Source organism: Rhodnius prolixus, unplaced genomic scaffold (genome assembly GCF_049639745.1).
Source record: "Rhodnius prolixus isolate KJV_2025 unplaced genomic scaffold, Rpr scaffold_10, whole genome shotgun sequence".
NCBI classification, from domain to species: domain Eukaryota; kingdom Metazoa; phylum Arthropoda; class Insecta; order Hemiptera; family Reduviidae; genus Rhodnius; species Rhodnius prolixus.
This window is the reverse complement of record NW_027411615.1, coordinates 19,471,116-19,492,969: the sequence shown is the minus strand read 5'-3', so window position 1 is coordinate 19,492,969 and position 21,854 is coordinate 19,471,116. Positions and strand designations below refer to the sequence as shown.

General features: G+C 34.1%; 1 protein-coding gene and 1 long non-coding RNA gene across 4 annotated transcripts in view; one reads left to right on the top strand and one right to left on the bottom strand.

Annotated features, from left to right (window-relative positions):
• ds (dachsous cadherin-related 1) overlaps positions 1-21,854 on the top strand; it is a 477,707-nt gene that overhangs the window by 325,948 nt on the left and 129,905 nt on the right. For both annotated transcript variants that reach the window (XM_074133009.1, XM_074133010.1), the window contains one exon: positions 5,188-5,365. In XM_074133009.1, the coding sequence (XP_073989110.1) occupies positions 5,188-5,365 (178 nt within the window). The remainder of the gene's footprint in view (positions 1-5,187; positions 5,366-21,854) is intronic.
• LOC141456750 (uncharacterized) lies at positions 12,991-18,251 on the bottom strand. 2 transcript variants are annotated; one of them, XR_012459948.1, is made up of 2 exons: positions 17,511-18,251; positions 12,991-13,323 (listed from the first exon to the last, which is right to left on the bottom strand). It is a non-coding gene; the product is annotated as an uncharacterized lncRNA (long non-coding RNA). The 2 variants fall into 2 exon arrangements; XR_012459947.1 differs by having other exon boundaries at positions 12,991-13,245.

Below are 21,854 nucleotides of genomic sequence, written 5' to 3'. Positions count from 1 at the left end.
TTCAGCATAGTACGACAATTTCAGCTATGTGATATACTATACATCCCTCCGAAAATTGTGAGTTCATTTTAATTATAAAAATTACAGTTTAAAGCTCATACTAGAAACGAGTTGTTATATTCGCTTTTGAGACTTGGTTAAGGGACCTCACATCTCAAAATGACTTCATCTTTGTAATGAGATAATTGTCAAGCATCATGCCAGATGGAGCTATCAATAACCAGCCCTCTAGTAGGTAAAAGGTCGCTATAAGAGTGATTACAGAAAAAGAATACAAAGAGGCGTGTTATTGCCATTCTGTCAGAAGGAAAAGTAGGTATTTTGAGTTCTATAAAACATTCAATCCGGATTGAGTTCATTTAAAGTTCGATCTCCATAACTTTCGAACTTTTTTTTTTTATTAAGTCGTTATGTTCGAAATTTGTTGAATAGACATCTAATAAACTTCGAAATCGCCTCTCAGTTTTGATGTATTAATTTTAAATAGTTTAAATAACCATTTTCAAAGTAATTATTGTATTTAGAACCCCAAATTTCCTCTTCCCAACATGAAATAATAGATAATTTTAGTGTACTTTAATTGGCACAATCGTTCTGATATGATTTCAAAAAGGCACAAACATTAGCAGACATACAATAAAAGATATTTAGGAGAATTGAGGGCAAAAATGGCTGTTATTGTTCAACTATCCCCTTTTACTCATCCATTTATTATCCACTTTAGGCTTTAAGGACAGTTTCACTGACAGTGGTATAAGCGGAGTTTTAGCCAACATTTGTGTGAAGTAACCATTTCGAGTCTTCTATACGTTTTGCAAAGAGTGAGTAAGGTAAAGTTGTTACAATAATCTTTGAAAATTCTAAGGCATTATCTGCTATCAGATTTCTACCCTTAAGAAATACCGTAGCCGATTGGCATTATGCACATTCCTAAGTCTTGTAGTACGGTCCGTGAAAGCCTTAGTCGCATAAACCTCCCTACACAATTCTACTCTACCCTCAGCCAATCTCCTCTTTCATCTTAGCCTAAGCACCTGTAAATCTTATTCTAAATCATCGCACCACCTCCAAGGGTGGTCATCCCGCTTTTCCCATTCATCTTAAGCAACTGGGAAACAGCTTTCTCTTACTATGAGATTTCTCCGTCCATTCTGATAAGGCGCACCTTCATCTACTACATACTAAAGTATGTATCTACCCTTAAGAAATACCGTAGCCGATTGGCATTATGCACATTCCTAAATCTTGTACTACGGTCCGTGAAAGCCTTAGTCGCATAAACCTCCCTACACAATTCTACTCTACCCTCAGCCAATCTCCTCTTTCATCTTAGCCTAAGCACCTGTAAATCTTATTCTAAATCATCGCACCACCATAAATGGTGGATCATGATATTCGTACAAACAAGGCATCCTGTTGGGGCTAATCTTTCTCTCTTATTGGTCCAAAGGTCTTCCTCAAGATCTTCTTTCACAGACATTTAAGAGAGTATTCAACCTCATTGGTAAAAATTATCTTTCTCGGACATACTTAAAAATGGGCTTGAGAACCGATTTTACATTAAAATTGTAATATTTCACTTCTCTTGATATCACACAAAACCCCATAAGTTACGGCACACACTAAATCCTAATAATTAACCTAATGAAAGTATAAATTTATTATCGAATAAACTGATGAGTTATTCACAATCTTGAGTAAATATTTTACAAATTTTATATTTCATTTAGAAATGAATGCAAAACTACAGTAATTTGCGCCGGAGATATATAAATTTCCAAAGTAACATTTGCCTAGTTATTAGTGGCTGTAACTTCTTGGGATGACCAGACAGCCGTTTGCTCCGTCAATGTCGGAGATTTCTGTAACAGATATAAATAATAAAAAGTAAATACATGCCTCGTAAATAACTTTTTATTACTTTATATTAAAGTAATCATTAAGTAAAAACAAATAAATAAAATTTTAATCAAAGATTTCTGTAAAATGATTGTGTAATAAAATTTCTTTTTTCCTTTCTTTAAATTTTATTTTCTGCATATTAGAAGTTTGATGTCGGCTGCAAAGAATCCAAATTTTGCTATTCAAAACATTCTTTAAACATTTTTCTGTTGCCTAGCAAATTTCTTCTGCCTTTTTTTCTGACAAGATAGCTAGAGATTTAATGGCTGATGAATGAGTTCATTCTGAAGCTGCAGTATTTTAATTATTCCCATAGTTATTTAATATATTTGTACTATTACTAGCTAGTTGAAATTTATTTAATAATGCCTTAATTTAACAATACGAGGGTCGTTTGAAAAGTCCGTGCAAAGTCAGAGAGATAGCACCACTGGCGCGTATCGAGGTTATGTTTAGTTAGTAGCATCTCTTGGAAGAACACACACCAAGTTTCAGCCAGATCGGTCTATTTCTTTGTGTTTGGCATTCGTTTGAATCGAGGAAGTCGAGTGATTTTCAAAAAATGGACGAAAAAGAATTTCGTCTGTTGATTAAACACTACTTTATGAAAGGCAAAACGCCTCAGGAGACTAAAGAGAAGCTTGATAAACATTATGGTGACTCTGCACCTTCGATTAGAAAAGTTTATAAGTGGTTTCAAAATTTTCGGAGTGGCCATATGGGCACAAGTGACGCTGAACGTTCTGGACGCCCTGTTGAGGTTACTACTCCAGAAATCATTGATAAAATCCATGATATGGTGATGGATGACAGAAGAGTGAAGGTGCGTGAGATTGCTAGTGCTGTGGGCATCTCGAATGAACGGGTACATAATATTTTGCATCAACATTTGGACATGACAAAGCAATCCGCAAGATGGGTGCCGCGATTGCTCACGTTTGACCAAAAACGAAATCGTGTGAAGTGTTGCAAGGACGGTTTGCAGCTGTTCCAGAAGAATCCGCAGGACTTTAAGCGTCGTTTCGTCAGTGTGGATGAAACATGGATACATCACTACACTCCTGAGACCAAAGAACAATCTAAACAATGGGTTACCAAGGGGGAATCTGCGCCAAAAAAGGCGAAGACTGTTCCTTCGGCCGGAAAGATTATGGCGACTGTCTTTTGGGATTCGCAAGGAATAATCCTCATCGATTATCTGGAAAAGGGTAAAACTATTACAGGTGCATATTATTCATCGTTATTGGACCGTTTGAAAACCGAGCTGCAAGAAAAACGCCCACGATTGGCCCAGGAAAAAGTCCTTTTCCATCACGACAACGCACCAGCTCACACCTCAGCAGTTGTGGTCGCAAAATTAATGGAAATAGGGTTCCAACTCGTTTCACATCCCCCCTATTCTCCAGACTTGGCTCCCTCGGACTACTATTTGTTCCCCAATATGAAGAAATGGCTGGCGGGAAAAAGATTTTATTCAAACAAGGTGGTGATTGCAGAAACGAATGGCTATTTTTCAGACTTGGACAAATCCTATTATTCGGAAGGGATCAACAAACTAGAGCAGCGTTGGACGAAGTGTATAAGCCTAAAAGGAGACTATGTTGAAAAATAAAAAAGGTTTACCCCAAAAAATTAAGTAGTTTTTATTTTTGCACGGACTTTTCAAACTACCCTCGTATATTGGTGGAAAAACACCAGCCCTATCTTTTCCCAATATTCAATTTGAGAAATAGCGCAGCCTCTTTCGCTTCTTTCTTCATCATGACTTCCACTCTTCTACTACATTCTGCTTCGTGGCTTCCGTGAGATCAGGATATCTTGAGCGCTGCGTACTGACATTCCTTTCTAAAACAACACTATGGTATCTGAATGTGACTTCGTTATTTGTTGTGCGCTTAGAGTGGAGTATATAATATTGTAGTTATTGTAGTGTTTGTGTAAGTAAATAAAAACTAAAGTAGAAACTATGGAGTCTCTCTGCATCCTATATTTTTATTTTATTCCCTCTAATGAATTTGTAAATACTTCGTAGCGCTTCAGGATTCATTATGGCTAAAATACTTTTAGCGCTACATGGAAATCGTACATGAGTTGCCAATTCCTGTAGGAACTTGTCTCTATTTCTGTTATATCTGCTGCATCTAAAGAGGAGATGAGGTCTCTATCCTCCCCGCTACTGCAGTCACATTTAGGACTATCTAATAACTTGATTTTATGCAGGTACGGTTTTTAATGTAGCTTTTGTGTTTTGCGTTAATAAGGCCAAAGAATAATTAAAATAGGATATCGATTGTTGCTGAGAAGTGGGTTTATTTTTAGAGGATACAAAATTAAGGAATATTGTAATCGAAATTATAAAGTTGTTAATATAAAGGAGATAATGGCTGATTTGTGAAATCTTTAAAAAGTTGATGGAGAGGTATGTTATAATAATCTATATAAATAATCACCTACAAATAATCACGCCCTTTTTTTTAAGGAATCACGCTTGATTTGTTCTGATTGCGGTGGATATCTCACTTTGTGGAAGTAGATCTGCTTGTGAAAAAGGATGTCCCAGTAAGGAGTCCCCAGTGTTTATTTGGTTACTGACTAGCACTCAGCATGTCTTTTGATCCAGGGTCAGTTACTTGTGTGAACTCTGGAAGGAAGTATTAATGGGATAATCTAACGACAGTGATACAACGTGTTTTTTGTTGTTTCCGTTTAGAGTGAAGCAAATTCTGTAGAGATCTTAAAAGCCTTTTCTAGGTCTTTCCTTCTGGCCTGAAAGACGCTCCTAGAAAGAAAAACTCCAAGGTTTTCATAGCTCTTTTAAAGATGCCTACATTTTAGCCTACGAATGTAGCTTCCATAAAAAAAAAAATAATAATAATAATAGTTTTGAAATACTTGTACTACAAACAAAAAAGTGAATCCTGAACGTCCAAGTCTAGGACGTTCCGAAGGCTAGCCTTTCGGCTACTTTCAGGAATGATCGAAGAGATGAAACTCGCTTTAATGGCACTTAATTTAGAACTAAATGTGAATAGAAATGTACATTATCTAATAGGGAATCAACAGCGATTCTGGAAAATATGATAACCTGCTTTCTTGCCTTTTATAACCTTATATTATATGGATGACTTAAAGAAATTAATTTAGGCTTTAGATATGATCAGTTGGAAAGTGAAAATGAGCCCTTACTGAATAATTTTCTTTGCCTGTAGTTTTAATATTTCGGTTAACTGTAAACTGCTCAATTAGAATTTTTCATTTACATAGTTTTTATTTGATTTTTTACAGGTTTCTGCTACGGATCCAGATTGCGGTGTGAATGCAATGGTAAACTATACGGTGGGTGGTGGAGCCAAGATACCACAATTCACCATAAGATCTGGTTCTGGTGAAGTTTGCATTTCTGGACAGTTGGACTATGAAAAAAGGCCAGCGTATGAATTCCCAGTTATTGCCACAGATAGAGGTGAGTCAATTTGAAGAAAAACGCTTGGCAGGGAGGAAAATTTCGAATTCTTCTTAAGGTTTTTCATTGTTTTTTGGTTTTGTGTATTTATCTATTTTTTGAAATTTAATCAAAATGGTCCTGTAGGACAGTTGTATAAGGGTTGATCGTCAAAAAGTGCACGAAAAAGCGTAACGTTAAAAAAACACCCAACTTTGACAATTTTTTTCTCTTTTTCTATAAAAGATAAAATTCCCAAATTTTCTTTAAAATATAGGGCAAATCCTCCATTATAATATATTAATTGCTTTCAAAGTTTAATATCGGGAGAAAATATTCTAAATTTGAAAAACTTAATCTTTCTGGATTAAGAGCGAGTAATGGGATTTTTTTAAAAAAATGTATTTTTAGCAATGTTCTATAAGTGTCTATAAATTAAATATATTTCATCCACATCTAATACGTCAAATAATAAAAAAATAAGGGGCCAATGACCTTAGATGTTGACGTGCCTTAAATTAAAAAGTGAAAAAAAGAAGAAAAAATCTCGAGTTTTTTAGAACAGATACGCAGGTGTTTTGATTGGGTCAGCAATGCTGGGAGCCTCGAGAGTTTTTTTTAAATAATTTCCAAACAAAAAATGAAATGAAAAACAACACATACCTACTTATAAAACTTAAGTAAATAAATGGTGAAGGGAAAAAATAGATTCGTAATGTTAATTTCCCTCTATATGGCACCCTGCTGTTTTAAAAAGTTGGCATTGATTAATGAAGATATTTAGAGAAAAATGATGTTGTTCCACCTATCTGGACTTTATTCTTAAAAGTTCTTTCAAGTTATAGTTTAGAAATATTAATAAACAGAAACTGAATATTGGACCTTGGGAGAATTTAAAATAAATAGATGAAACAAATAATATTCTTTGATAAATCTAATTCACATATAGTTTGATACGCGAGTTTTTTTTTTTTATTAAATATTCAGTTAACCTTTAATGTTGCTTAAAATAATAGTTTTAATATTTTGCAAAAATTTAAATAATTCAACAGAACGCTTTAAGCATTTTTAAAAGAAGTTATACAAACGGACAGAACCATAGATCAACCTGTTGTCCCATCAATGATTTTTCAGAAACTGCTTTTTTTAGAATGATTTAGTACAGATGTTCATCTGACCAGATAAATGGCCTTAAAATTCTCTGCAATTTTGTGAAACAAAATCAAATTATATTTTACTTAAAAGTTACTGTAAAACTTTATTTTTTCTTTCTCTTTTTTGGGTTTAAAGGGCAATCACCTCCTCGTTTGAATAAAATCTTTTTCCCGCCAGCCATTTCTTCATATTGGGGAACAAATAGTAGTCCGAGGGAGCCAAGTCTGGAGAATAGGGGGGATGTGAAACGAGTTGGAACCCTATTTCCATTAATTTTGCGACCACAACTGCTGAGGTGTGAGCTGGTGCGTTGTCGTGATGGAAAAGGACTTTTTTTTGGGCCAATCGTGGGCGTTTTTCTTGCAGCTCGGTTTTCAAACGGTCCAATAACGATGAATAATATGCACCTGTAATAGTTTTACCCTTTTCCAGATAGTCGATGAGGATTATTCCTTGCGAATCCCAAAAGACAGTCGCCATAATCTTTCCGGCCGAAGGAACGGTCTTCGCCTTTTTTGGCGCAGATTCCCCCTTGGTAACCCATTGTTTAGATTGTTCTTTGGTCTCAGGAGTGTAGTGATGTATCCATGTTTCATCCACAGTGACGAAACGACGCTTAAAGTCCTGCGGATTCTTCTAGAACAGCTGCAAACCGTCCTTGCAACACTTCACACGATTTAGTTTTTGGTCAAGCGTGAGCAATCGCGGCACCCATCTTGCGGATAGCTTTGTCATGTCCAAATGTTGATGCAAAATATTATGTACCCGTTCATTCGAGATGCCCACAGCACTAGCAATCTCACGCACCTTCACTCTTCTGTCATCCATCACCATATCATGGATTTTATCAATGATTTCTGGAGTAGTAACCTCAACAGGGCGTCCAGAACGTTCAGCGTCACTTGTGCCCATATGGCCACTCCGAAAATTTTGAAACCACTTATAAACTGTTCTAATCGAAGGTGCAGAGTCACCATAATGTTTATCAAGCTTCTCTTTAGTCTCCTGAGGCGTTTTGCCTTTCATAAAGTAGTGTTTAATCAACATACGAAATTCTTTTTCGTCCATTTTTTGAAAATCACTCGACTTCCTCGATTCAAACGAATGCCAAACACAAAGAAATAGACCGATCTTGCTGAAACTTAGTGTGTGTTCTTCCAAGAGATGCTACTAACTAAACATAACCTCGATACGCGCCAGTGGTGCTATCTCTCTGACTTTGCACAGACTTTTCAAACGACCCTCGTATGTACTTATTATAGAATGATATCCAATTAAATATTAATTAGGTAAATAATAAAAAATGTAAAAATAAATAAAAATAACAAAAAAATTCCAAATTACTTCTCAAGTAATATAAATTTCGTATCTTACACAATGGCTCGTAGGCCGTCTGTCCAGTAGTTCTGTTTACGTTTATAGAAATGATAACTTCGGAAATGATGTGTAAACTATAAGAGCAATAATATTCCCAATATGCAACAAGCGATGAGGGGCTAAAAAATATTAATAATATTTTCCTGTAACGATATGCATCGCGGACATATTTATATAAATTATCTAAACTATTAACATTATTATTACCACTTATAATATCAATATATTCCTGCCAATCCAATCACTTTTTCCCAAAAAACTATCTCGTAAATGTAAAAGAGTATCTCGAAAATGAAAAGTAGCAAAGTGCAATAACTCCATTTTTTTGTAACGTAAAAAGTAATGGCCAATTATTTTCAGGCCATGAAATACCAATTTCGTGGTCGTGGACGGAGACTTCTAGCGAACATACTTTACTAAAAAATTTCTTTTATTAACCATTAAATAAAATCCAAGGCCTAAGAACGGGGAATCGAACCCAGTACAATGCATATTAGCTTTGCAGGTCTCGCCTCAAACAGCTCGGCTACCGTGGCGCTTCCTCCATTTTTGTTTTATAACTATTTCCGTTAATCAAATTTCTACAGAAATCCGTCAACTTTAACTACCAAAAATGGGATCAATTGAAGGATGTTTAAATTCCTGACTATTAAAGAGGGATATCTCAAGTAATTTGACTGGGTCTTATACCCCCCCTAGTCCAGGGGTCGGCAACCCGCGGCTCGCGAGCCGCATGTGGCTCTTTTATCCCAATTGTGTGGCTCTTCAGCCTGCCCAAAATATATTGTATATTTTAATTTTATTGAAACGAATGAAAATTCCATTTATTAATAGTTATTTATTTAACAAGTGTGGAAAGTAGTACTTTTCCTCACACGAGGCAGGGTTTGCACGCACGAGCGAGCGAAGGGAGGCGAGAGCAAGTGCAAATTGCCGAGTGTGAGGAAAATACTTTACACTCGAGTTAAATATTATATTTTTTCTGCAACCATTAGGGTTATTAACTAAAATAAAAAATTAAACAGGATTCACTAGAATCCATTTTAAATTTCTATAAGGTAACACTATAACCTTTTTAATTGTTATAATTAAAAATATCTAATTATTTATTAAAATATTATTTTTATTTCTATATTCCTTTCAATTTTTATTTTATTTTTTAATATTCGTTTTTTAATTATTTAGTTACGTTAAATAAGCTTATTAAAGTTTTACAGAAAATATTTATGTTAATAACAAAACTTCTTATATCAAGGAAGCACAATAAAGTTTTTCCACTCACTAGTGAGGAAAGTGACACTAATGGGAATTTTTCCCCACTAGTGAGGTAAAGTTGGGCATTACACAGCTGATTTTAATTGAGTAATGAGAACATTCCTACATGGTTGCAGAAAAAGGTATTTTTTCAAAAATAATTTTAAATGTGATAGGTTCGTATTTGATTAGAATTATACAATATCAAAATAAAGTGCTTGATTCATTTTGTAAGACTCCCGCCTTTTCATTCGTTATTATTTATTTGTTTACTTACTTGGCAATATGTGAAAATAAATATATAAAACATTTAAATGTTATTGAATATCATAAAATAATAATTTGCGAATACAAATGATCTACCGAGTTTTTTACACTACCATCCTTGCGGCTCTTGGTAAAATTATTAAAAATATTTAAGGAAAAATGGCTCTCTACTTAAAATAGGTTGCCGACTCCTGCCCTAGTCCAATGAGCATCATTTTCTTCTGATATAATCTGTACTAGAACCTCTGAGTTGATTTAAATCCACCTTGAAGAAAATGTTTTCTGTATACAAAAAAGGGATTCAAACGCTATTCCTTGTTATTAATACTTTGTGGCACATCTTTTCTCAGACATGGAAATGAAAGCTGGTGATTTCAGCACAGGAAAAGACTTAGTTTATTTTCGCAATGTTACCAACTTAGTGCATACAGTGTTTACAGTTAGTTTTGCCCTTTCAAAAAGTACGTTGCATTTTGATTTCCACATTGTACATTAATATTATCAAAATGCATTAGTAAAACTAACAAGTGAACTGCGAACTAATAATTTATGTCTATTAAAAAGTGTAAATAAATTGATTTTTTCCTCTCTCGCAAAACACAGTTATGAAAATAAACAAAGTTAATACAAAAAAAAATAAATAAAATAAAAATAATGGGGCTATCCTATAACGAATTGAGAATGCACCATTTGAAATACCTGCAGTGCAAAATCCTTGACATTTTGCACAACTGGGCACACTCTAACTAGTGAAGTATACATCTACACACCTGAGTATTATCTCTAACACTTTCTTCCATACAACTACATACCTGTCTCATAAACTATTTACATTTGTCTTGTTTAAAATATTATTATAATATTTCTAAAGATAACTTCACTTATTAGTAATGATAAACAAAGCAAAAAAAGAAAAGAATTCGAAAAGCAAATGCTGCAAAGTTAATAAATTACCAGCCATAGTTACTTCTTTATTTTTTTTCATTTTATTTTAATTTTTACTTTTATTTTTTTTAATCTGAGCGCTAAGTGCTAATTAAAAGACCAACCTGGAAATAACTGGATTTAACGTAATTTTTCGTGCCAAGCTTTTGATAAGATAGATATGGTAGTTGACTTGTAATAAAACTTGCCGGGAGAATTTATTTTGAAAAAGAAGTGTTTAGTTGAGTAGGAAGAGGCAAAAGTCTGCTCTTGGTTTGCTGACGCTTCTTAGGTGGTCTGCTGTATTCATTTTATAGTTTCAAGCTAGGCGACAAAATGCCTAGGATTGCTAGGTTGCCTAACTAAAAACTATATACAAAGTTTTGTATAATTACATCATGACAGTGTAAACAAAAAACATAAAATGCATTCTGTTCAGTTAGCACAGTTGTTTAAAGAGTTGTGGTCGTCAAAAACTGCAAGAAAAAAACGTAACGTTAAAAAACACTAAACTTTGACCATTTTGTTGTTCATTCTTTTTGGTGACTGATTCATGGTTTCAATAGGATGAAAAAATAATTGCCATTTCAGTCATGATACATTTTGCCGCGGGCTTTCGACCTAGGGACTAGGTCATCTTCAGGGCTGTGAAACATGTTTACAGATAGTTAACAATGATTCTATTAAAATGAATATGTATAATAAAAACGAAATTTACAAAAATTATTTAAAATAGTTTAGAAAGTAATACTTTTACATTACAGGGTTGGTATGTCTTCTGTCTTGTCTGTTCATGGACTGAGTGTGATCGGTCTGTGTATGATATCATTTATAACTGTAATTTTTTGCAACAGCCCAGGTCAAATAGATTTCGAGATACGATAGCTTTAATGTAACCTAACACATATCACACACAGACCGATCACACTCAGTCCATGAACAGACAAGACAGAAGACACACCAACCCTGTAATGTAAAAGTATTACTTTGTAAACTAGGTAAATAATTTTTGTAAATTTCGTTACATTATACATATTCATTTTAATAGAATCATTGTTAACAATCTGTAAACATGTTCCACAGCCTTGAACATGAATTAGTCCCTAGGTCGAAAGCTCGGCAGGATAATTGTATCACGACTGAAATGGCAATTATTTTCTCATCCTATTTGACCATTTTTTTTTCTATTATTCTATAAAAAAATAAAATTCCCAAGTTTTCTTTATAATATAGTGAAAATCCTCATTTATAACTGTAATTTTTTGCAACAGCCCAGTTCAAATAGATTTCGAGATACGATGGCTTTAATGTAATGGATCATAGTTCACATTGTTAAGAATACAATCAAATTATACGGAGAAAATTTAAATTTTGAATTAAACGGCCTAAAGGTTGGTACACAACAAACGCTCTACTCCGTTCTAAACAGTTCGCAGAGGAACAGAGCTGTGCAGAAAAGGCATATTGTGATATTCTTTTACTGAAATCCTCAATCTTCTTTTTATATTGGTACATCAAAGAAAAACGTTCTTTCGAGTTCGCCCGGTTTGTACACTGAGCTGCCTTAGCGTGCTCACTTTAGTTTCAGATACTCGCGATATAACCGCTATTCCGCTCTCTAGATAACCACGAACATACCGCTCTTCAATGCTCTGTGTGAGCTTTGTTCTAATCAAGTAATCAAGAGCGATTCAGCTTTACACGGAGCGTTTGGTATAGGCTCGCCCACCTTAATGGAATTCTGCGCGAAAACTTTTTTTATTTTACTGTTGTCATAGTAATTTCATTTTTAATTTTGCAATCGCCTGGTTCGCAATGTAATTGCAATCAATCCTAACTCGTGTAATTCCGTTTGAATTCGCTTAAAGTACTTTTTACTAGGAATTCCGCCAAACTTCTCTCCGCGTTCAGTAAAGATTCAGGTGCAATGTTTTTGAAATCATTACTGATTTATTTTGATTCACAAACTGGCATAACAGGAAATTATAACCTAATTTTTTTTAAAGAAAAGTAAGGTTATTTTTTAATTTTATTCTTAAATAAGAAGATCATTTCTACTTCGTGTGAACTTAATTTTTTTTACCCAATTTACCACTTAGTTTGAGCATACTAGTGTCATTTATTACATTTTCAGTGACTAGAACATTGAAAAGAATTTAAGCAGCTTCATATTTAAAGTTTAATTCTCTAGCATAACGAGATATCTGTAACTTTTATTTGTTTTAAGTCTTAAAAAACTCTGATGTCACAAGAAATACTACCACTTTGCAGAGATCTCATCAAAATCCTTACAAAGACAAATGATTCTCTCTTCAAAAAGGGGTTACATCGAACTAGGAGTGCTTTAAAGTTCAACTTAATAATCTGGCCTCTCTAACACTAACATTCAGTTGCGGTATAGGCCGTGTTAGATCATCAATAAAGCTGCAACCTCTGTATTTTTATAGCTCTTAGCCGCAACTAGTTCCAAGCCCAAAATATGTAGATTATCTACGACGAATGAGATTAACTGCATTGTTGAACGATATATAGCTTACATTGCTTCTAGTTGTGCAGTAATTTCTTGCAAATAAGCGTTTGGTATAAATTTGACATTTACCGCATTGAGAATTAAATTGTAAGCAATAAGGGAATTTTACACTTTAGTTCACAGCTGATTGTAAAGGGAATTCTTAAAAGTTTTTTTATTAGTAACAAACGTATCTTCTTGTGAAAAACGCATAATTTTGTGTGAATCACGATTTTGAAATATGGCGTATGACCTCTGGAACAACCTGTTGCATCGGTAACCTTGTAATAAGATCCTTCCAATTCTTGGTCTTCTTCTTTAACTCCGAAGCTGCTGGCTTTGAAGTCAAAATTGACCACCATACTTCTCCACCATACTTTTCTGAGAGCACTCCTTGAATTCGAACCACTTCATTCTATTTCAGCCATAGAAAATCAAACTATTTGTTAATTATCTTCCTTTTTAGATATATATATACATATATATAAAACACCTATAAACATAAATTCGTTTTAATGCCAACAGCATTTACGCAACATATTAATGAATGTAATAATTATTAAATTATGTGATTACGCAAGTGTTGGTAATGCAAGCATGTTTGTAAATGAATGTACTGCATTTGTGTGAAGCGGGCACTCATTCGCATATAGACGCAGTTTCACAGAGATAGTGTAGGTATAATGTATAAGACAGAGATATATCTCGAAGAAAGTTCTCACTTTGTATACATACTTACATAAATTTAATATATTTCAACATTGCTAAACTGTACATACATAAAACTAACTAGATATTCAATACATTTATTAATATTGACTACGTGTACAAATATTTAATATTAATTTGTGTAATAAAAGATATTAAATATCGCATTCACAACTACAAATTTGTCTGTTAATTTTATTCATAAATAAAACATAATATGTCCGTTTTATCTTTTCGAATTTTAGCTCAAAATTTAATTTTTTACTTTTCCATAATGCTTAAAAAAATTTGCAAGTATTTTAAACTAGTCAAATGTTTAAAATTAATTGTCTGAATTGATTAGCATCTTTAACATCTTCAACTAGCTCTTGTGGTCCTAACCCTGCAATTGCCATCTCGAAGTAATTTTTGACCAAGGGCAAGGAAGAGTAGATTGTACGACGCTAACCCGAGGAATTTTACCCTAGTAAACTTAGGAAAACTGGACATCTTCCTTTGTACAAATCTAGTTGTTTGAAATTTTAAGAGAATTAATTTCTAAGTTGCATTCCAGACTAAATTATGCTATCAGTTCCTAGAATGTTAATCCAAGACAGTATGTGACTGTCTGGATCTGGATAAGTATTGTTGTCTAGATGCTCAGGTAAAACGAAACAACAGCTTGTCTGGATCATAAGGGTTCTGTCGTACCCTTTTAAGAATCAGAGACAATCACGGCTCTAGTTAAATGCTGCCGAAGTGAAGCCAAAAAAAGTAAAATAAAATGAATGGGTATACTCTTAAGGTCACCAATTAAGGGTCACATCAAAAATTTACTTAGGCTAGATGCGAAAAAGTTTATTAATAGTCCCTCGCGTACGTTTACTACGGCTTTACTGCACCCGACACTGAGGCCATTCGGACGATCATAGATTCCTTAACGGATCACTGCAGATGGGTGCATGCAGGTCCTAGCCTGGGTAGGTTTTATAGAAAGAAGAAGAAATGCACCTATTGAGTATTTCGGGTCAATGTGAAGACGAGTTTAGGCTAAGAGTTCAGCTTTTTGAAGAAGAAAATGTTTTGCTTTATTCAGTCCCTTTCAGAATTCTTCTCTTATTTGAATTCGTGCGCGAATATGGCCTTAAATTAATTACTTAATCATTTATGGCTGTGAATTATTATTGTTCACCTTATTGCTTGAAGAAATAATGTTTTCAAAAAATTTTATGAAGATTTTCTTACCAGAAAATTGATTATGTTGTATCTTAAACAATACTAGAGTTTTTTAAAAAAATTAATGCATTTCTTCTCAGACTCTATAATCCAAAATGAATCCCTAAAAGTTCCTTTACCAATCCTCAGGTCTCAATGCAACAACTGAGAATAGTATAACCTTTAACTGGCCGAGTTCTTTTCTTATTATCTAAATACCTATTCCTGGTCTACAAGAAGCGAAGACAGTGAGATAAAATAATGGTACAAGGTCGTATCCTTAAGATTGTATTCAGTTGACCAGCTACATTGACCATTACCATGCTTAGTCATCATCTACACCAGAACTATCAAATGCTTCTCTCCCAGATCCAAGTATCCAGATTAATTCCTTCTTTAAATCTCTTTGCCTGTTGGTCTCTAACCTCCGTCCAGAGCCACCTAAATTCCATCAGCCTCCACTTCCTGATATAATCATACCATTTATAACGTCTCGTGATTACCAGGACAGGCTTCGGGTCCACAAAAAATATACCACACTCTTTTCTTGCAATTTCATCACCTGTTTTTTCGTTGCCTTCAATCTCTGAATGCCGAGATATCCAGAAAGTCTAACTATACTTTCTTGGGCAACAAGATCCAAGCGCCTTTTTTCTCCTACTAGCTTGAAGTGCCTTCTAGATTTCGCTAATGCTTTAAAGCTGCTTATTGACTATCAGAAAATGTACTCTCTCCTTTTTTATTTTAACACCATCAACTCCAATGTGATTTTTAGATGTTAGGGTTTATTTGAGAATATTATATACAGTACGATATACTATATTATATACTCATTAAATCATTGGCTCCTTTTCCTAATATTTTCCTTTATAATATCCCAATAAAATATTGTTCCTCTGTGAAAAACCTTGGTATCACTTTCGATCAAAACCTATCTTGGAAAAACCATGTTTCCCAAATCTCTCGACGTTCCATCCATATCCTTAAGCAGTTTAATAGTTCCCGTCACCTTTTTCCAATTAAGACCCGGCAACTCCTAGTTTCCTCTCTTATATTCCCCCATTTCGACTATGGTTGCCTTAGTGTACGGCGGTCTTTCTGTTGATATTGAAGCTAAGCTCAAGCGCCTCATGAACTGCTTCATAAGATTTATTTTCAGAGTTGAAGTGGCTTTTTCCTGTCTATCGCCGCCAATATTTTTTGGCTTCTTTCTTTTTTCAAGCCATCCAGTCTCAAAAGCCTTCCTATATTTTTCAACTCCTTAAGTTTAAATCCTTGGTACATTCCCGTAATACCAGATCTCGCTCATCCGATCTCTATATTCCCTCTCACCGTACCTCATCCTTTGACAAATCCTTCCTAATATCTGTCTTACCATCATCTGTCCGCCATGCTCCTACCCTATCTATCTTTAAATCCCGTCTATTCAGTTATCTCCTTTCTATTCAGCTTCCTCCGAAATTTTAATTGTTTTAATTTATTTCCTTAATTTCTATTGTTATTTTGATTTTCACTTTTTGTAAATACTTATTTATTTATTTATTTTCTTTCTATCACAAGCCAAACTATTAAGGCCTCTATTTGTACCTGTGTTTATTCTTAGGAGACAATTGTCCCAGAATAATAAATTTCTTTTCTATTCTATTCTATATTGAAAAGAAATTTTCGAGAGACCGAGAAATGAGGCTCATTTCCTCTCATACAAGAAAGTATATCGGTTCGTGTGTCCGGAATTACTCACTTCGTAATGAATTGTGCTATAAATACATAGATAAAACTCTAATTTGCGTTTCTGAGCCACTGATTACGTTCTCAAATGAACACAAATGTTCGAGTGAATAGCATTAGATCATTAGAACTGTTAGGTAAACCAATGGAATCGAAATCAGTTAATATTTATAGCTAAGTTATGGCTGTAAGCTGTTAGAAAAGTTATACATTAAGATACACTCGCCTTTTAATATTTTAGCAAAACAAATAAATGGAACTTTTGTTTTTAGAATAAAAACAATATTTGTATTCTGATTCCACGCAGTCTGTAGCGTTTTAAACAGCAAATGTGGGCGAATATGAAAAACAAACGTACGCGCCAGTAATGTAGAATGTAGAAAATAAAAACTTTCGAGGACAACAGCTGACCGCCTACATTCTTCAACAAATCTAATTAACATTGTCTTTTTATAGTCATCCGATAGTCTTTCCAGTGAGGTTTTTAATAATTATTTCAAAAAATTAGTATTTATTTTATTAAAAATAAAAGAAAAATTGCGGTGCACTGCAATTTGTCCGTTTGCGACGGATTATTAACTATTATGGCTTTAAATTATTCTAAAAATTTAGCCCTTTATCATTGTTGCAGACTTGATTTCTGTCACCTTTTACGAGCCCTCACTGAAACCCATTTCTGGGATGGGAACAAAGTTTTAAATTTCCACGTTTCGTAAAACTGCTTAATTTATTTCAAAATGTTCTCTATGAAAGCTAAAGTTGTGTAAGTTATCATTTTCTACGAGTAAAACGACGTAAAAGCGATAGGCAAGCTTGTCATTTAAATATTGTTACCTTCATAAGAAATGTACGTAAAGTACCAACTGTTTATTGAAGAAGACTTAAAAGTTGTAGAAAACAAGATAAAAAGGTTCAATAATACGATTCTGTGCACTCTGCAACAGAAAATGTAAATTCTGTTCAAATGTGCCCTCTCTCCAATTATGGACTGCTTTTAATGCCAGTTTACTTCGTCCTTTTTACAAAATTTTAGCAGTGAGGTAGCCTTACTTGTTGATGGTCGTTTACTCCCTGGTAGTCAGAGATCACCTATCCAATGTGGCGTGATTTTTGGGCTGTAACTATTGGCTGTTTTGCGGCAATGCATTGAAGTTTACATCGCTTCTTAGTGTATATCTTACTTATGCTTGCTCCTTACCAATTCCCTCATAAACTCGTGAGAAATTTCTAAATTCTGAAGGTTATCCACATATTAGAGAAATGCAGGAAGTTACGTAAAATGCCGCTTGTTATGTTGTGATTTATCTTTTTTCTTTTTTTGCTTTTATTTTTTTTATTTCTAATCTTTTTTTTTTTTAATTAAACTTTTGAATATAAAATACATGTGTATTAATAAAGAAAAAACCTCTGAACTCTCTATAACAAATTTACAATACGTGACATAGTAAGCAATATGAAATCGCATACACCTGTAAATAGATAATGGTTTGACTTTTACAAGTAACTATGTGTGGATTACGTCATCGGCACTGCTTACATAATCATTACTTTAACATTATTAGTATATGTTTATATTCATGTAATTCATAATAATGTTTAATGAGATAAGTATTTTATATTAAAATAGAAATCTTATACTTGCATGGCGTTAAAGAACAAAAGCTAGAATTTATTGCAGTTATTCTTTACTTAAATTTATTAAATCAAATCTCAAAATTTAAGTTTTTGGAGAAATTTCTTGTTTGAGTAGTAGAAGTAGACATTTACTTTGGGCCTGGCAGAAGACGACATCCTGTGTGGGTTCTGTCCAGGAAGATAAATGAGTACTCTGCATGTTTTGTGCAAGTGTGAAAATGGTTCGGCTCTTCAGAGTCGCTCTTCATACTTGGCCCAATAGCCTCTCACTAGACTTCTGAGTCTAGTAAAAGAGAAAAGTCTCGAGGGAGTGCTCTAGTTAGTGGGAGCCACAGTAGACTCACTGGCTCACAATGGCTTTCTGAACAACCTCCATAGAATCTATCTGTCTAGTAGTAATAATAACAATAAGGGAAGGGATTAGCTATGAGGTTAGCATACTGGACTCCCACGCGGAGATCCCGGGTTCGAATCCAGCAGCTGACCCTTAGATTTTCTCTTCCTAGGAGCTTCTTACAGCTCACTGTCCGGTGATGGACAGTGTTGTCTGTAACGAGAGAACCCTGTCCGGAGGCCGGCAGTGCACTGGAAAAAGCTCCGGGCGCTAATAACCTCAGCTGTTGATGCGCCAAAAAAAAAAAATAATAATAATAATTTGGAGGTACCGAAACGAAGAACAATTGTATAAAAGCTATCTTTCAATGATCCAATCTTAATAGATTTGTTTCATTCATTAGAATCTTTAGGTTTTTATATTTTGACCCCTTTTTTCTAAAACTAATCCTTAAAACTTTTATATAGTTGGCGTGCAGGAACATTTATTGATTATGATGAATCAACGTAGCTAAAGAATTACAAAAAATGTACAAAACCAAATAAAACCATGAATTTTTAAACCACAAATACCTTTTCATGTTCTCCAATATGTTTGAATAGAAATTTGTCCCACATTTGTGATTGCAGATTAAAAAATAAATTATTTTTATTAAAATTACTAAATACACTATTGCCAATTTAAGCACGAGGAGCCTCTAGCGTGAGAGAAAAATTTTTACAAAGATAACAAAAAAGGTATCGTATCTTTTTTTGCTCATGAATTTTAATTACATTAACTATAATAATCCTTAATGCTTAAAAATAAAAAAAGACATTTGTAGAAGAAAATCAAAGTGAAAGAAACAGAAAAAAAGTCAGTACAGTCAGTGTAGCTTATCAAAAAAGAGGGTAACCTGTTTGAAGTTCTAGGGGGTTAGGAGGAAAAAGTATTCCTAGTCTTCAGCTCAAGTAACAATTTACCCAAGAGTATCTACTTATGAGTGCCAGTTTTAACACTTAAGTAAATACTCAGTTCTCTCCTCTCTTAGTTACATCTTTTTCACATTGTATAATTACCAACTGTGACACGCATATAGAATTACTAATTGATAAGTTCGCCAATGACCAAAAAAAAATAAATATCGTTTAACCATTTTCCTTGGTGTAAAGTACAGTAGTCGTTTGATTATCTGAATAGTAATTTATTGCGGTCCGGTATTTCAACTATATTACAACCAAACTCCTCTCCCAAGCTCTGATGTTATCCGCCACCTTGGGCTGTTCATCGATAAAAGACTAAAATGGAACCCTCACACTCGACTAAAGCGACAAGAAATGAACACACGATATAGTCAACTCAAAGAACTATTGGACAAAAGATTACGGCTATCGTTAGAGAAAGAAGCAACTCTTTCGAAGCACTTTTTATTTCTAGCGTTGTTAGAATGCAATCCCTTCAATAGAGAATCCTTCTCACTTTCGTCAATGCTTCCCTTCTAAGTATCCAAACGAAACAATTGGCCTCAATATTCCTTTCCTTCTCGACGTAACATCAATCCAAGAAATTCCACACCATCTTATCGGCACATTATAATTCGCTATCGCTAATTATTCGTTGTCTCTGTTCCTGAACAATTACTGACGATCTTTCCAGTAGTGTTTTGTTCGAATGAATCTAAGGGCATCAAAATAATTAAATCTCTTAAGCTACCTCATTCTACCGACTTCTATTCTAATTAATTATTAATGAAGAAACAGGTGATTACTTATGGCAAATTTCAGCAGTTAAAATTAGTATTTTTTAAATGATTTTGAAATTACTGTTCATTGTTTTTGATGGCTGATTTTTTGTATTTTTTTATATTGTGCCGATCTTCAGGGCTAATTGACAATGTAATTACACCATTAAAGGGTTGGTATGTTTTCTGTCTTGCTGTTCATGGACTGACTTCTTTTTCAGTGGTGAGCTTCTTGTGTGATTCTAAGTCCCTTTCTGTTGTTTTCTTCGTGGTATATCCAAAGGTGTGCTCCACTACAGTGAAAATGTTGGTGCGATTGCCTTTCATCTTGTAATAACTGTCCATTATTTTTGGTGACTGATTCATTGTTATCAATAGGATAAAAAAATAACTCATTGAGACTATTGAGCAGACAAGACAGAAGACATAACCAACCCTTTAATGGTGTAAAATATTACATTGTCAATTAGCCCTGAAGATGATCTAGTCCCTAGGTCGAAAGCTCGGCATAATAATAAAAAAATACAAAATATGACTGAACTTGGCAGTTATTTTTTCGTCCTAATGATTTTGAAAGTTATACCAGCGCTAGCTAGCTTCACTATTAGTAATAATGACAATAATACTGACACTGTAGTGCAGACTAACTGAGCAGGGGAATTAAGCAGCCGAAACAATCTATCAGTAATTTCTAGGAGTAACTACTGTGAGTGATGTTTTGATAATCAAGGAACAAGAGGATTGGAATGAGACTGTAAGTTCTGATGAAAGTCTTTATAGTGAGTTCAAGCAACCAGGACTTACAAAATGGAATTTCTAAGTATATGTGGATTTTGATTTGAAACATGAAATGGAGTGTTAACGATAGGACGAGCTCCAAGACTGAGGAAATTGAATCTGTTGAACATAAGAGGTTTCTTTAAGTCCCACAATTAATACCTGGACGTCCAGGTGGCTTTTATTGAAGGAAGTGTTTTTAAGAGAGACGTCGTTCATTATTTAGTGAAAGATTAGATCTTTGGTCGAATAAATAGTCTTTTAAGTAGTCGATAGAGCCGCCTGTTAACTTCAGTTCTTTTAAGTCGTTTGTGCTGATACCAAGCCTAAGTTTGCCTAAATACAGCTCAAGGTAACGGACTACATTGGCAGGAGGAATATGAATTGAGTCATAGTAAATTGGAGAAAGAGTGATAATAATTAAATAATATATTTATTTAATAATTTATAAAGTGTATATTTTTCATTTATAATAAACATAGCAATGAAAACAAAAAATTACTATATAGAACACAAATGCATGGACTTGGTCCATCAGCAGAGAAGCACCTGACTAAGATTCCAACTTGATACAGAACAAAACTAAAATACATGAATTTTAAGAGAAGAAACTAATAATCAAATTCACCAACCATAATCTGCCTGTATCTACCTGCGCATAAACCAAACATATTAAGCTGAATCCAATCCCTAATCATTCAAATACTCAAAAAATTGGGGTTCACTTAACGGCTTCGTCCCGAAATATCTACTTCTAAACTCTCCTAAAACTGGACAGCCGGCAATAAACAGTGATAAACATCCCTCTACTTGACCCTAGATTGCACAAACTGCACCAAATGCACTCGCTCATTTCTCCCATGCCGTAAAATTCAATCCTACGAACTGTCTTCTAGCCTTGAATACATTTTTCATCAAAATAAAGTTA